Source organism: Puma concolor, chromosome A1 (assembly GCF_028749965.1).
Source record: "Puma concolor isolate L17-30 chromosome A1, mPumCon1.1.hap2, whole genome shotgun sequence".
NCBI lineage: Eukaryota > Metazoa > Chordata > Mammalia > Carnivora > Felidae > Puma > Puma concolor.
This window is the reverse complement of record NC_141667.1, coordinates 60,844,288-60,861,418: the sequence shown is the minus strand read 5'-3', so window position 1 is coordinate 60,861,418 and position 17,131 is coordinate 60,844,288. Positions and strand designations below refer to the sequence as shown.

Genomic DNA, 17,131 nt, shown 5'->3' with positions numbered 1-17,131 from the left:
AAACAGCCTGATCCTGCAGTTCTCTAGTTTTAATGAGGTACTTTTTTTTTTAATTGCTGAAGAGTTGATTTGGATTGTCATTAAAGAGGTAATCTGGGATTCCCCCCAATTAAACCATACTTCATAATGTCATTAAAAGCTACTATTCTAAGTATTTTGGGAGGTTCAAGAGGGATTCTTTTCTTTGATTGTATGCCAATTTTTTTTTTTTTTTACCTCAGACCAAAAAAAAAAAAAAAAGGACACTTTACCAAATCTCTCTTGGATTTATTCTGCAGCTTATTAAATCACCGTCTTCTCTGATTCTAGATCTGAAGGTTTCTTCCCAAGACTGAATTCTGCAATCAGTCACATTGAAAAGGAAAGAGATGTGAGGGACAGCCTCTTCTCTGATCTCCAAGTGTAGAAGGGACATTTTGGAACTGGATGTAGCTTTGTAACACTGTAGGTGGGAGGGACAAACCCCTATTTGAAGAACTTTGATGTCTCCAAATGCTCTGATGAGAAAAAAAACTTAGGTCCTCAAAACTCAACAGCTCTTTCTTGAAGAAAATAAATTGGCCCCAGTACGTAAATCCTTTTACCTTTTCCAGGGTACTGAGCTTGGCTGTGGGGCCTTGAGGGCATCATGCAGTTTCCTTCATCTGTTTGACTTTGTATAAAATGGCCTCATTCCTTGCTCCCAGCTCAGGCAGGCTATTTTAAAGTGTTGGGGGCAATATGTGGGAGAGGAGGTTTTTAGGCACTAAATGATGGTCAAAAGATTCAGCAATATTATCATTGTGAATCAAAGAATGATTTTTTAAATCACAGGTTTTCATATTGGTAGATCTCTAGAAATCTCATTATTGTTCAATCTATGATTGTATAGTTGATCTACAGAGGTTATGTGACTTGCCCAAGACCACACAACTATACAGTAAGTGAGATAATGTACATTAGTGTGCAGCACAGAGCTTGGTGCATAACAAGCACTCAGTAAATGTCAACTGCAGTTGCTACTGTTGATATTATTGTTGTTTCTATTATTCAGGTCTCTTTACCCTTCGTTCAGTGCTCTTTTTATCAGATACATAAAGAAACCACCCTACGGGCCCAGTCATTTCTTGCTATAAGAAAAATGATCATTCGAAGGAACCATCTCATTTCTTTCATAACTGAGAAGGTTCAAGCCTTGAGAAGTGCTATGTCTTGCCAATAACACAGGAAGCCAACACAACAGAGGAGCCTAAATTTGGGACTTGCCTGTGGAAGGAGAGGCCTGACCCTTCTGATCTTTCCACCCTTGACTAGTAATAGCACAGAGGAATTGTACACTGTGTACCAGGGATTGAATTCAGGCTCCAGCAACCCTCCTTACCCTCAAATCTCTGGGGAAGAATAATGTCCTGGAAATAGAAAATGACACTGGCATGGAGAAAATAAACTCCCACACTTGAAACTGGGAACAATGTATGGTCAAATGGGGAAAAAAACCAAAAAAGATTAAAGCAGACTCCTACCTCACACCATATATAAAACATAAATTCTGTTGATTGATTACAAACTTGTGTATCAAAAATAAAATGATAAAATTCTTAGTAAAAATATAAATGAAAATCTTTTAGCCTTGGGATTGGGAAAGATTTCTTAATAAGGCATAATAAGATTTGACTACTAAAATGATAAATAAATTGATATTAAAAGAACTTCTGTTAGAAAAAATGCTCTTAAGCAAATGAAAAGGTAGGTTAAAAGTATATAAATGAAAGGAGATATCCTTAATACATAAGATCAGCAAAATATGCATATGAAGAATACATAAGATCCTGCAAATCAATAAGAGAAATACAATCAACCCAACAGAAAAATGAACAAAAGAATTGGACAGACCTATCACAGGCATGAAACACAAGTGGCAAAGAAACATAAGAAAAGATTTTCATCATCACTGGTGATCAAGGAAATGCAACTCAAGACAGTGAAGACTTAACCTCACACCTATGTCTTTGGTAAAACTTGAGAAGTGGGACAATACCCAGTGTTGAAGCGACTGTGGATCCACAGGATCCCTTATGCATCACTGATGGGAACGTAAACTGATGCAACCACCTTTGGAAAACAGTTTAGCACCATCTCTTGAAGTCAGGTATTCAGGTCCCTTATGACCAGGCAAATCTTCTAGTAGTTGTTTACCCCAAAGAGACTCTTGGATATTTGCAACAAGAAGCATGTACAAAAATATTCTTAGTAGCAATGCTTACCATAGAGAAATACTGAAACAGTCCAAGTGCTTAAAATTCCATAGTTTATTCACAATGAAGCCCTCCACAGTTGTCAAAACAAGGAACTCCAGCAACATGTAATATGGATGAATCTTAGCAAAATATTAAGTGAAAATAAAGTAAGTGTCCCCCCTTCCACCAATTTACTCATGTTTCAATACTCTTTTCAGAAAGATAAAATAACCAAAGCACTAGATATATAGAGATGCAATAAAACTGCATAAAAAGGAAAGCAGAGAAATGATTAAAGAAGATTCTAGAATGTGGTCACCTTTGGTAAAGAAAGATAGAGCCACACAGTTACATGCCACTGATTGTTAAGTTTCTAGTTTTTGTTTTGGGTAGTGAGTGTATGAATGTTTAATTTATTGTTAACAATAACTAAATGAATATGCAAATAAACAAAAGCAGACCCCTGTGTGGACCAATGATGAGGTATATTATGACTCAAGTGCTGTGATGCCTCCAGTTCTGTACAAGTAAAGTCCTTTCTTTCTTTTCCCTATTTGTAAGCAACTCTGGCCATTTAATCGTATGACTGCCAAGGTCCAAAGACCAGTTTCTGAAAGCTGGTATCAATGGAACTCTAAGGAGAGTAGGCACATAAAGAAATAAATCATAGCCCTTATCCATAAGCAGCCCGCTCCATCAGCACAGACAGCCCCATAAACAGACAAACGAGACTACAGGATGTCAAGTATCACAATGGAAGTCTGCACTATGCACCGTGGGAGCCACTTCTCATGACCTGCACTGCTTTCCTTTCCCTCACTCAGGCTCCTGGAGTTGTGTTTCCAAATCCAGAGGCGTCAGCTGGAGGGCTACCTCTATCAGAATCTCCTTGGAGGACTGATACCATGCACATCACTCACTCCCTCACTCCATCTTCAGAGTCACAATCTTTGGCATAGGGTCCAGGATTCTGCAATTTTAATGAACTCCGCAGGTGCACCTAAGGTTTGAGAAACCACCCTCACAGAGGGTCTGTGCCTTGTTTTATCCCCTTTGTAAACCCAGGATAATACTCTGATCATACTGAACTCTCTACCATCACATCTTCCCCTATTGGTCAGGTACCCTGGCAGCCACCCCACTTTTATAGCCCCTGGGGAAAGAGTTGGGGAAGGCTTCCTCAGAAAGGAAGGTGTGACAGAGGGGAAGGCTAGCGCCCCCTCTGCTTGAGGTTGAGACCTGCAGCCACAAGACATGTGTGTCCCAACAACCTCTCTTGAGCCAAAGTCCCAAGGAGAACCATTTTAGATAAGTTGTGGAGAAGGCCAAAAGCAGTCTTTCTTCCCTTTCCTAATTTGGTCCCTGGGACACAGTTCCAGATGCAACTTTGGAAAGAGGGAGGGGACTATTTTGAAACTGAAAGACTGGTTACATCTGAAGCCACAAGGTACCACTAAATGAAAACATTAAATTGCCACAGTACAATGTGAAGTGAAAACTCAAAAAGATTAGATTAAAAACAAACAAAAACTAGAAGCTGTATCATCTTTGCACACTGAACTTGATGCAGAAATTTGCAAACTTGCGACTGTTGTGTCCCCACTCCCAGGCTCAACCTACACTAGAGACTGAGTAAGTGCTGAATGGGGCAGAGGTGACATGCCTACTTACTGAAGACTGGACATTTGGTTTGGGTCTTAAAGGGATGAGTAGCAGCTGCTGGTTAGTGGCTGGGGGTAGGGGAAGGCGCTGGGGAGGCAGAAGAACTCATCCTAGATAATATTTGCAAAGAATAGAAGTATGGAAGGCTGTGTACAATAGTGTACAATGCCAGGAGAGACAAGAAGCCCTCCACAAGATGAGCTCATGTCCTGGAGGAACAGGACTTATTCTCTTACTGCCTTTTCCTTCTGAATGGTCTCAGAGCCCAGCCTGATGTGGACATTCCAAGCTCCAGGTGGCCTCCTAACACTACTGTTTGCTGCAGCTCTGCTCTGAAAAGTTATAGCAAAAGTTACAGCATCAAGAGTTCCATTTCCCACCCAGGCAAGGGTCCCTATACACAGCTGTCAGAGAGTTGCCCAGCATTTGAAACAGGGATAAGGAGTGGAGGATACAAGAAAAAAAATACCTCAGGAGGAACAGTGAGGCATGTCTCCTAATATGAAAAAGAAAGCGCTTTCAACAAGAAAATAGGCACTGTCTTCTCCTTTTTATTCATTCTGAGAATAAAGCACCATATAGTAGAAAGAAGATGTGTTTTGTTATTCAAATGACTTGTGCCCTGAATCCAACTCTAATACTTACTACCTGTGAATGGCAGAGACAGCACTCATCAAATATTCCATGTGTATCCCATCACTTCCAGATTCCCTTGCAGCTAGGTTAGGAACTTGTGATGGGTTCTGGCCAAAGGACTGTGGATGCACTTGGTGGGTGTCACTTTCAGGCTGACATGGAGGCCATGGTACCAGCTAGAATAGCTTCAGAAGGGACAAAAGGTGCAGGACCCCCCATCAGACTTTACAAAAGAGAGAAATAAACCTTTACATTGCTAAACCACTGAGATATAGGGATGTATTTCCTACTGTGGCATCACATAGCCCGATACATGAATACCCTAATATACTGTGTAATATTTGGTCTCATTGGGATGAAAGTTACTTGGTATTCCAGGCCTTGGTTTCCCCATCTATAACATGGGAATAATAATACCTATGATATTAGGTTGTGAGAATTTAATACATGTTTATGTCCTTTATAACACTTAATGCATAGCTAGCATGTAATAAATATAAGTCTCGCTCTAAAATGCTATTGATAGCATTATTATTCTTGTGGCTATTACTGTTATGCAATAGATACAATAGATACTTTTAAGTACACAGCAAGTATGTAAAGTACTCTGCTGGGTAGTTTTACATATGTTATCCCATTTTTGTAGGTAAGAAACCAAGGTTCAGAGAGGTTACTTGTTCAAAGGAACACAGCTAGTAAGCGACCAGGCCAAGACCAGAAACAAGAATTACCTGAATCAAAAGTCTGTATTCTTATGGGAACAGTCTTACTCACATTCTTCAGATGTGGAATCCTGGAGGTTCAGAGATGTTACATAAGTTCACCAAGCACAGTAATAACTGTAGAGCAAGAGGACTCTCCTCTGCTCCCAGGCCAGTGCTGCAGGGATGTGCTGATTAGCAAAGATAAACCCCATGGCACTGGGCACAGCCACCTGTGCCCCCACCCCCCTGGGGAGCTGTGGGTATTGTGGGCAACAGACAAGAGGAAGGGGAAAGAAGGAAATTACATCCTGATAAAAGAAAAACTGGATGCTTTGTACTCACAGAAGAGCTCCTCAATAAAGTTTCCAAAGAAAAACCTACTAGCTGAAAATAAACACCAGAAGAATTTCCAGATCTCTGTCAGCACTGTGTCTCTTGTCTCTGTCTCTGTCCCTTTCTGTCTCTTCATTCCCTTCTGTCTCACTTTCTGTCTGTCTCTCTCTGTTTCTCTTTGTCTCTCTCTGTCCTTTTGTTTTTTTCTTTCTGTCTCTCTCTTTTGGTCCCTGTCTCTCTCTGTTTCTCTATCTCTGTCTCTGTCTCTCCCTCTCCTCCTCCTCTGTTTGTTTTGGAAGTTGAGAAAATCGAGCAATGTGGATCCTAAAGCAGTTTACACTGAACCAGATGGTTCATCTGATTAGCATCAGACTAAAAAGACACATTACTTAGAGATTAGGTTCTCATAGGGACAAATCTGTTCCAAAGGCACATAAGGTTTGCTTTTCTCGCAGACTCCCCCCAGAGCTTTCTCAGGGCATATCTATTCCTTTCTCCCATCACCACCAGCGGGCAAGTCTGAGCTTGACTTAGAGAAGATAGCAAATTAGTCTCCACAGATTTCTTAGTCTCCTCTCACTGAACCCTGAAATCATTCACACTGGGTGGGCCACTCCCTGTGCGACCTTGGCTGCTTGAGACTCTTAACTCCCTCACACCCCAGGCTAAAAGGCCATATTATGCCATTGAGTCCACACAATAACCCAATGATACCCGTTCTGTGGTTATTCCCACTTTTCAGATGAAGAAATTGAGATTTACAGGATTAAGTAATTATTAAGTAATTTACTCAAGATAATAGGTCTAGGAGAAGTTGAGATTAATTGCTTCCATGAAAGAAAAAAGGGGGGAAAGTGTGTGTGTGTGCTCGCACGTGTGTGTGTGTGTGTGTGTGTGTGTGTGTTAAAAGAGTCCTACAGAACCATCATAAAATATGGCTGTCAAGTGTTCCAGACTGTGTAACTATGTTGAGGTCTACAGCAAGACAAACAATAAAATGAGAAAGCACAAACATCTCACTCTGACCTGTATTTCTTGTAGCATACATAGCACAGGCCTTTCGCAAAAATAAAGGGAAATGAAATTAAGATTGAAAAAAAAAACATTCAAAATCAGAATAGGAAGCACACATAGGCCAAGGCCTTTTTATTGAATAAGTTCTGTGTTTCTCAGAGGTTGAGGATATACATGTAGCTTCCAGGGAAGGAAGGAAGCTTGGCTTCCATGCAACTGTCACATATGAAGGGACCCTCTTATTGCAAGGAATTGGGAAGTCAGAACAGAAGCTAGGAAAATGGAAGGGGCAGCAGGAATAATAACCACAACACCCATAATAACAGCTATCACTTAGTATAGGACACTGTGCTGTGATAGGTACTTTAAATGCATTATTCACTTCATTAGCCACATGGTAGCCTTCTGACATAGACATGGTTATTATTTTTCCATTTCACAGATGAGCTTGCTAAGGATCTGAGAGGTTAAGTAAATTGCCCATAATCACACAGCTAATAAGAAAATGAACTAGGAATTCAACCCAGGCCTAGTGATATACAAGAACGGTGTCCTTAACCAGTAAACCTTGTCTCTCCCCCCTCTCCATAGGATCCTCCTGAAGATAGGCCAATAGGATAGTCTGCCAACATTTCAGAAAGTGCTTAAAAGCCTTCTGGCCCCTCTGCTTGATGTCAATACACATGTTTAAGGCTGTGAGTACAAGCTAATGTCACCGACAATACTCCAGGCAATTTGCACATCTGGCAGTTAAATGAGTGCAGGCTCAAAGCAAATCACATCCCTGAGGCACAGGACACTTCACAGGGAGAACAACAGGAGGGATTTCATTTCAGCTCAAACTTGGCCAAGGAATCAAACTCACCTTATTTAAGGGTATAAAGGAGATACCCAAGAGCCAATGAGACCCAGCAAGCACGTACGAATTCAGATTGTATTAATTTGGAACCTGAGCACTTAAGAAGAGGCATAAGCTGATGTTTCCCTTTGGGGTTATTTTGGGAAGAGGGTTCACTTAGCAAATCAGTAGTGGGAGAGGAGTTACCTTTAAGCTGTGCATACTGCTTTCACATGTGAACCAGTGATGGATAGACTAATTACACATTGCCTCCCCTTTGAAAGATGTCTCCAAAGAGTTCTCTGTCCACCTATTTCTGGTCTCTGTAAGTGTTTAAAGGGAAGAACTTTGCATTTCTTTTCCAACTGTGTACAACGCTGGGGCTGGCCTTCTGTCTGTTAATATTAATCAGAGGGTTTTAACCGAATCTGAAACTCAGAGACACAGCAGGACTGGTGGGTAGCAACTGTCCAGCCTGTGATTATGCTGACTCTTGGGGGCCACCACCAGTCCGGGAGATGTGACTCCAGTATAGGAGTTACTCCGACTTCCACCAGCCTGGAGTCGACACCACATGCCCAATCCAGGACGGTGCTGGCACTCCATCTGGCCTTGATGCTAAGCCGGGCCCCTGCAATGACGGCAGCTCTGAACAACGAGGGGAAGCCAAATAGCCCCACTCTCTGCTGCCTGTGCAGTGCAGCACCATACGTACCTGAAGTCGTCCTGGTCCCTAGGGTGGGACTCAATTCATCTCTACAGTCTCCACAGTGACACCCCCCTGAAATCCAGGAAGAAACTGCCAGGGCAGAAAGGGGCAGGCATATTTCAAAGCTTTCAGAGTGAGGGCAATTCAGTCTGATGTGGAAGTCAGAACATGAAAACCACAGAATGTCCACTTAAAAAACCCAGTACACAACAGATGCAAGAAGACTTACCAGGATTAGTTTCTAATCACCTTGCCACAAAACACCTTGTACAAACAAACCATATATTTGTTGCATTCATCTGTTGTCACACATCTGTCTGAATGGTCAGGAAACCACAGACACAAATATAAAATCACAAGAACGCTTTTCTTCCCATGCCCTTCTCCTACCCTTAACTCCAGGGACAGGAATTCAGAGAGCAATTTTGGATGCACTATGTTAACCAGGCATTGGGGGAAAAGAATATTTACAGTGAAGTGGCTGCTGAATATTTCTGTGATTACTAGGCAATTTACGTAAGTATTCAAGCCCAGCTCTCTGGATAAATTTCAGCTGGGTGAGGACAGATTCTCTGCCTTCTAAGACCTCTTGCTTCTTGCACAGTTTGCTTCTCATTTTATCACTGACACCAGTGTGGACACAGAGGAATTAAAAATTGGGAAGTGTTGGCCTTAGCATACAGAAAACAGTGCTGACCCTCAAAAATCATTTTTTTCTCATCCTCACAGATAGGATTGATATCAGAAATGTCGGGGCGCCTGGGTGGCGCAGTTGGTTGAGCGTCCGACTTCAGCCAGGTCACGATCTTGCGGTCCGTGAGTTCGAGCCCCGCGTCAGGCTCTGGGCTGATGGCTCAGAGCCTGGAGCCTGTTTCCGATTCTGTGTCTCCCTCTCTCTCTGCCCCTCCCCCATTCATGCTCTGTCTCTCTCTGTCCCAAAAATAAATAAACATTGAAAAAAAAAAAAAAAGAAATGTCAAATGTTGCTGGAGATGAGGTGAATGATGAACTGACTTCTAATCCTGCCTGGCCATATCCAGAGGTGTGGCCCTCTAGGTCACTTAAAAAACAGGGCACCCCAAGGCTCTTAGCAGCGGGGCACTGGTCAGAGGACTGGTGGTTACCAGAGATCAGTTTGGGGTGAGCAGAAGCTCCTGCCCAAAACTAGTGTCATTCCCTGCTCTTGAGAAAATACCATTAAGTGAAGAAAGGCAAAGTACAGGACAGTTGGATATTACACTATTATTTGAGTAATAATAATAATAAAAGATCAGGGAAGAACGTATAGTATAAATGTGTCTGATCGCTTATACACGGAGTATCCCCGGAAGCAAACATAAGAAACTGGAACCATTGGTTGCCTTTGGAGAAGAGATCAGAGAGATTATGAAGAGGGTCTGGAGGAACTCTTTTCATGTGGTACCTTTTCATACCTTTGCATTTTGATCCATGTAAACACATTAGCTATTCAAAGGTAATTTACATTTTGCAAAACTAAAACAAAAACCCCTCTAATTTCTACTCCATCAGAATCTGAGGTGGGTCACAGGAATCTGCATTGGCTCTCTAGTTTATTCTTACACTCTGGAAACTTTGAAAACTTCTCTGTTACAGGTTCTTTCTACCAAAAAAAAGAAACTTTACCTACTTCTTCTCAAGTTGAAGACGTTCATACAAGTATAAACCATGTAGGGGAAAATCTCATGGCAGAATGACCTAAAGATATGACTCCAAATTTACCACCTCATTAAACTCTCTCAGGAGGAGCAAACAATGCAACCTAAGCTTTCCTAAAATCAATTTAGATTCCGATGGCTAAGTTGTCAGCTACTTCCTACTTTTTGCATTTATTCAGACTGAGGGAGTTGTTAGAGAAGAAACCTTTGAGTCACTGGGTAGGTTTCTCTGGCCTGTTGAGCATGTGGTTTATGGCACCATCCACCCAGCCAGGATGCTTTGCACTCACCTTGCTTTTTAAAGAGGTTGCTCTGGACTATCTCATTCATAGACTGGACTTTCTGCTTTTGGAGTTTCACAGGGGGGATGCAGGTGTAGAACTCATATAGGAGTTGGCTGAGGACAGGAAAAATAGGAATGCAGAAGACAAGTTAGATCAAGTTAGATGTTTCCCACATCTTGGCACTTACAATCCACTCCCAGACTGCCAGCTCTGTGGAGGCAAAAACGACATATATCTTGCTTCCTTGGCTCCACAGTTCCCGGCAAAGCATCAGATGCATAGTAAGCTTTTATGTCATTGGTGTTAGTGTTGACTACTAATAGCATCCAAAGAGATGTGAAAACCTGAAAATGATACCAGTAACCCTGAGCCCTTATGTGTATCAGACACATGCTTTGCACTTTACATCCATTATTCTAGTTAAACCTCATGACTCTCTGAGATAGATACAATACTTATCCCAATCTACAAGTGGAAAAACTAAGGTTCAGAAAGGTTAACTAACTTTCCTAAGATTGTGTAGCTGGCGGGGGGGGGGGGGGGGGCATTGAAAAACAAGGATTTAAAACCAGGTTCTGATTTTGTTACCATAACATTTTATTTACTAACGTTTTATAGTTAGTAATGCTTTATAAGTCTTAAGATCAGAAGGGTCCTTATTTTTTAAAAAAAGCTATGAAAAGTTGTGAGTTAGAACTAGTTTAGGACATGAAAAAGAAGATAGTTCTTCCCAGATAGAGTGAACACAAAGACACCGCTGAAACAGAATTATAGCCCCTGTCAGCTTTCCAAAATCATCTCATTGTGCTCATTCATTCTTTCAAGTACTTGTTAAGCATCTATTTAATGTGTGACAGACAGTGTGCAGAACAGTGGGGATACAGTAGGAACAAACTTGGTCCCAGTCAGCATGGAGCTTACATTCTGATGGAGGTCGACATTACAACACAGAAGCAAACAAATCAATACAAAGGGATATGTGCAATGAAGAAAATAAATAGGAGTTGCATCACAGAGTAATGGGGTAGGGGGTGGGGGAGAAATTTAATTTATTTACAATATTCAGAAGTAGCTTCTCTGAGAAGATAACATTTCATTTGAGACCAGAAGGATGAGAAGAAGCCAGCAGACATCTTGATACAAAGAAAAAAAGGACATTAGTGAGAAAACCAATGAGATCCAAATAAAGCCTGGGATGCAGTGAATAGAATTACAACGGTGGTAATTCCTCAGTGTTGATGGATATGCCATAGTCACGTAAAATTTGAACTTTTTAAGAGAAGTTCGGTGAAGGGCATGCTATCTTTGCAACTCTTTCCTAAATCTGAAAGTATTTCAATAAAAAAAGTTTTTAAAATCATCTATATGTTATCTCAGAACTTAGGTGAATTTAGGAAAAAGAGGAAAGGACATACTGGTTCAGATGCCTCTATCCTAACAGCATGATCACCCTAAACTAATGTGTTCATCTCATGAGACAAGTGGGGTAAAGAAGGAGAAAGCAAACGGGAGCCTATCCCTATTATTCCTGTAAGGTTGCTCCCCATTTGTAACTATCTGGCATAGAGGACATAGACTGGGACCCCCAAATAACCTTCAAGTCCAAATGAAATTAAGACATTTACAGCAACTATCAGTTCTTTAATCTATATGTTTGCATGCTGTATCATTTGTGTCACCAAAGAAGGAAGTTTATTTTATGTCGGTGTTCACCAAAGTCTGGCAAAATAAAACCAGAATGTCAAAATCCCACAGTGGAGGCCCTATACCAAATTCCCACCATGTGTCCTCCCCACCCTAGCTCCAAGTGCCCATCTAGAACCCCCCCCCATAAAAGCACTCCTCCATTCCCGCTGAACCCCTGGCTTGCCATCAGAGCCCAGGAAAGCACATGGTGAGCTCTCACCTGAGTAACTTCGCATCAAAGACCGTTTCCACATCATGGAGGACAGATGGGATGTATTTCAAAGCTGCCACCTAGGTGGAAAGTGAAATAAACATAAGGGATGCCCACATCCGACAACTCCACATGGTGAGGAGGGTACTTCACAACATGAGAGGGATCAAGAGAGAATGACCCTGAATCTTGGGCACTCCTACAGAGAGATACAAGACACTGTATGTAGACTGAAACATTAGCATGCACTTCTTTGATTACAAAAGTAAGGCACAAGTTCTTCTATCTTCAAGGAGGAAGTAATGTATACAATGATCACAGACTTTGAAGTTAGACACCTGCTGTCAAATCCTGGTTCTACTCCTAGTAACCATGTGGTTGTGGACAAAACTTAACTTCTCTGATGTCTCAACGTCCTTGTCTGTAAAATAGGGAAAACAGTACCTATTTTGCAGGATTGGAAAAATTAAAAATAATATACATGAGGCATCCAACAGAGAGCCAGCATACTTATTTTGGAGACTGTTAAGTGGTAACTTCTATTATTATTGGAAGATAGTATGTTTGAATTGTATTGTTGGTGGCAAGGACAGCTTGGACTAAGTTATTCATATTTTCTCACCGTGGCCAATTTGTGAACAATGGTGGGAATGTTTTGGTCCACTAGCTGGGTTAGCATACTAGCTGTGCTCTGCTTGTTGCCTGTTTCTTTCCTCGGTGCAAGTTAACTGATGCCGCCAGAGGTATGAGACACACCCCCAGTCCCCCACATAGCAGCATCCTTTGCTAAGCAGCAGAGAAGACTGCAGTTTCTACAGAAGGAGTTTTAAGTCACATGGCTGGAAAACAACACTGAAGAATCTAGTGGAAGGATGCATTTTAAACTTTTCTTTTTATTTTTCTTTATATTCTAAGTGTACTATAGTTAACATGTATCACCCTCTAATGATCAGACCAAAATAAAAATACTGAAAATTCCTTTCTTAAAGAAAATCTTACTTCTAACCATATATCGCTGAGTTTCTTAGTTAACATAAATAATAATTATGACTATTCATTCTCGGAGAACTTTGACTGGGGCAGGCACTGAACACCTGACAGACTATCTTCTTAAACCTTATGTCAGACCTACAGGAGAAATACTATTTTCATAGATAAGGAACCTCTGGTGCACCAAGATTAAAGAGCCAAAAGTCACAAAGTTAGCAAGTAGGAGAGCCACGATTCAAACTCAGGCAGGCTGCGTGGATAGCCACCCCTCAGAAGCCTTAAGCTACGTGCCCACCTCACTCAAACAGCAATTGTCTCTCTCTATGCCTTCATCCTTTCATTTGTTCTCATTGTTTATGATTTTCAAAAGTCAGCAATATAAGTGCAATGTACAAAAACATCACACAGGATAAAGTAAAGTATTAAGGTGAAGAGTGTCACTGAAGTCCCACATCTCCATCTCAGCCCAAATCCTTATTCCCCAGAGGGGCCACCGTCAACACTGTGGTGAGTTTCCTTCTTGACTGTTTTCTATGCAAGAATGTGCACAGGTGCACACACACGTGTGTATGTGTGTGTGTGTGTGTGTGTGCTTGATTTATACAGTTCTGCACCTTGTTTTTTGCAGTGAGCCATCTAGCACTGATATCTTTGCATGCTATCACATAGACTGCACACCCTTCATATCCAACCCCTAGTTAGCAATGCCCTTATGGGCACATGGTACCTTCTCTAACCCCTTCCCTACTGATGGAGTTCACACTAGTTTCAGTTTTTCTTTATTATAAAATATGTAGTAAGAAAACAGTTAGTATAGGGGCGCCTGGGTGGCGCAGTCGGTTAAGCGTCCGACTTCAGCCAGGTCATGATCTCGCAGTCCGTGAGTTCGAGCCCCGTGTCAGGCTCTGGGCTGATGGCTCGGAGCCTGGAGCCTGTTTCCGATTCTGTGTCTCCCTCTCTCTGACCCTCCCCCGTTCATGCTCTGTCTCTCTCTGTCCCAAAAATAAATAAATTAAAAAAAAAAAAAAAAAGAAAACAGTTAGTATATACAATTGTGTACCTATGAGAATCCCTACAGGAGGGATTGCTCAAAGATGAATTAGTGCATCAAAATGTATATATATAAATAAATATAGAATATATTTATAATATATTATATGTATTTATATATTATAAATATATTCTATATAAATACATATATTATAAATATATTCTATATTTATTATATATTATATAAATTATATTATTTATATGTTTGTATATTATATATTTATTTATATATTATAAATATATCATATATATTTTTATATATAGGAAATATTGTCATATTACATTAGAAAGAAGTGATAACCAATTTCCTTTTACTCCTTTCCCTATGCTAACACTGGTATACAAATCTTTTTAGTTTTGTCAATGTGATGTATAATTTGCAACTAATTTACAAATCTTTGGTTTCTAGTGCATTGGGCACCTTTTGTATATTTATTGAACATCTGTCTTTACTAACTTGCTTGTTCATATCCTCTCCTCATTTCCCTTTTGGGTGATTTATTTTCTTATTGGTTCGTGAAATTCTTTATGTATCACTAAAATTAGCCATTTTGCAGTAAAAAAAAAAATTGGAAGAATTTCCTTTTGCTTGTCCTATTTGCTGCTTGTCTTTCAGCTTTGTTTATCAGAGCTTTCATTGCACAGAAGAACTTTAATCTGTATGTTGTCAGATTTGTCAGACTTTTTCTTTATAGTTATTTGATCTTGTGTCTAGGAATTCATTTTTTATTCTTTCAAATCAAGATGACAAGAGATAACAAGATTCTAAAGCTGATGCTCTATTGGGACACTCTTGTTCCACAGGATGGTGTTGGGTATTCTGTGAGGGGAAAAAGGACTTGCAATAAAATAATTTGGGGGAAACTTTGGTTTAGGCAAAAATAAACCAGTGAGCTTTCTTTTTTGTTTTAATTGCAGAATTTTTCAGAATTGCGATATGCTAAGACACATTATAACATCCTTCCAGGCAGTTACAGTGTCTAGCACATTCCAACCTCGTTGGTCAAGGCCATTTTTGTCAGGAAACCCCAAGCAGACGTGGCAAAAACAGATGCCTGAAGGGCTGGGAGAGCAAAAGAAAGAAGTGAAATGGAATGAGTCTGGGCCAGTGGGAAGTAATGAAGTGTGTGGAACCCACATTCTCTCTAAAGAATAAGTTGTTCTGGTTCACCTCTTTTAACACCATGCTAGCCAAATCAAACACATGGGCAGGCTGCGCTCCCCCCACCATGGGCAGCTTGTTTACAATGTCTAAATTCTAAAGAGATGCCCTGTGCTGAGGCGCATGCTCTGATAAAGGCTGGTTCAAGCACTCCTAGCAAACTGTCCTTCCATTCACTCTTAGGCTAAAGAACACAGAGCTCTGGGCCCGCAGGGGCCTGGACAGGAACCCCAGCACTCCACCTAGCCCCTGCATGCACCAAGGCCCACTTCTTCATGCCCTGAGCCTCAGCATCTTCATGTGGGATAAAAGGGAAATGACGTGAAATAACGTATATCATGTACCTACTGCAATTTCCAGCACACAGTAGGCCCCCAAAAGTGTACGTGCTGAATTTCACCTTATTTCATCCCTCAAACCCCTGCCCTCATTCCCCAGCACCTGGACAAAGTAGAATATGTACTCATCATAATTAAGACCAAAGTGAGAGGACAGAAACAGAAATAGAACCCTCAGCAAGTTGAGAAAGCCAAGACCTCAGTGCCGGCAGCAAGTTATTGGCTTTCAAGGGCTGCATATTGTTCCAAGGCTTTGAAGTGATGCTGTAGAATTGCAGTCACCAGAAGTTTACACTGACACACATAAACACTTCAGCTATTAGGAAGGAGAAGTTGGACAGGGCTGGAACAAGGACTGTTTCAGAAGGAGCCAATCTTCCCATCTTCTCAGCTCTGGGCTGGCAGTAAAGTAAAACAAACTAAGTAGCTGTCGCCCTGAGACTCAGAGGGTGTTATCAACTCAACTGGAGAGTATCAAACTTCCATCTGGTCCAGGCGGCCTCACAGAGAAGCAGCAGGCCTGTGGTTTCCTTTTCCAAGGAGGGCAGCTCATCTCTGACCCAGGAAGTTTGCAGCACTGGCTGCAGGGCTCCTGTCCATAGTTCTCCCCTTCACATGGCTCTTACACACATGAATGGAGTAATAGCAGGTGGGTGCAGCAGGAGCAACCACCAAGCTCCCCCAGAAGGCAGAACAGCTCAGCCATAAGATCCTCTGGAGACCTCCATTTGTTGCATGTTTCTAAAGCCTGGAAACCGGAAACAGCTTGGCATTCTAGACCCACTGGCCTCTTGGGAACTATGTTACTTTGTTGGCATAATTTGCACTCCCATTAATACTACTATTATACATAAAATAATATTTCCATGTTGTTACGTTTATTCCATAGTATATATTCCTGTATTGCATATAATATTTAAGAAAAACATATACAGACAAGTTTATGTGAGTGTATGTATATAAATGTATATAACAGTCTTAAAATAACAACCATTACTAGAAACTTTAAATGCATTAAATACTTTACATGCATGATCTCATTGCACTTTACAACTACTCTAGGAATAGATACTGTCATCCCATTTTACCAGTGAGTAAACTATGGCAGAGAGAGGTTAAATAATTTGCCAGAAGCCACACAGCTACCATGCAGCATAGAAAGAATATGTACCTGATTCTGTCCAGCTGGCCAGTGTGTTTTGCTACCACTCACCCTGCTGTAAGGAAAGGCTTCCATGTTAGAAGATGAGGAGGTTTTGATGGGGGAGAGAAGGATGATTTGGGAAAGGAAGCAGAGAACCTTCCCCTTTTTATAAGGATAATTTTTGAAAAGAAGGTACAGTTTTCCTGACATCTCCTCAGTGAAGAGTCTTCCTCACCACATATATCAGGGGTTGTAAGAACAGAGACCAGGAAAACATTTGCCAACTTAATAATTAGCTTACCATGTGGCACCAAGTGGTCTTCTAGATTAGTCACGAACTCTGGACCCCTCTCAAAGGCTATCAAAGGCTAGTATCAGCCTCGAGAAGACAGCCAGGTCCAAACCAAACAGTAGTGGTTTCACTGACCCAGAGAGAAGTCATGGGAGGTCACTTGAGATGATTATTATCCAGATGGAC

General features: G+C 41.1%; 1 protein-coding gene across 1 annotated transcript in view; it reads right to left on the bottom strand.

Annotated features, from left to right (window-relative positions):
* The window catches only part of DOCK2 (dedicator of cytokinesis 2), a 418,455-nt gene that overhangs the window by 286,847 nt on the left and 114,477 nt on the right, over positions 1-17,131 (bottom strand). Inside the window, exons 24-25 of the mRNA XM_086712812.1 lie at positions 11,979-12,049; positions 10,079-10,185 (exon numbers count right to left, since the gene is read on the bottom strand). Of these exons, the coding sequence (XP_086568938.1) occupies positions 10,079-10,185; positions 11,979-12,049 (178 nt within the window). The remainder of the gene's footprint in view (positions 1-10,078; positions 10,186-11,978; positions 12,050-17,131) is intronic.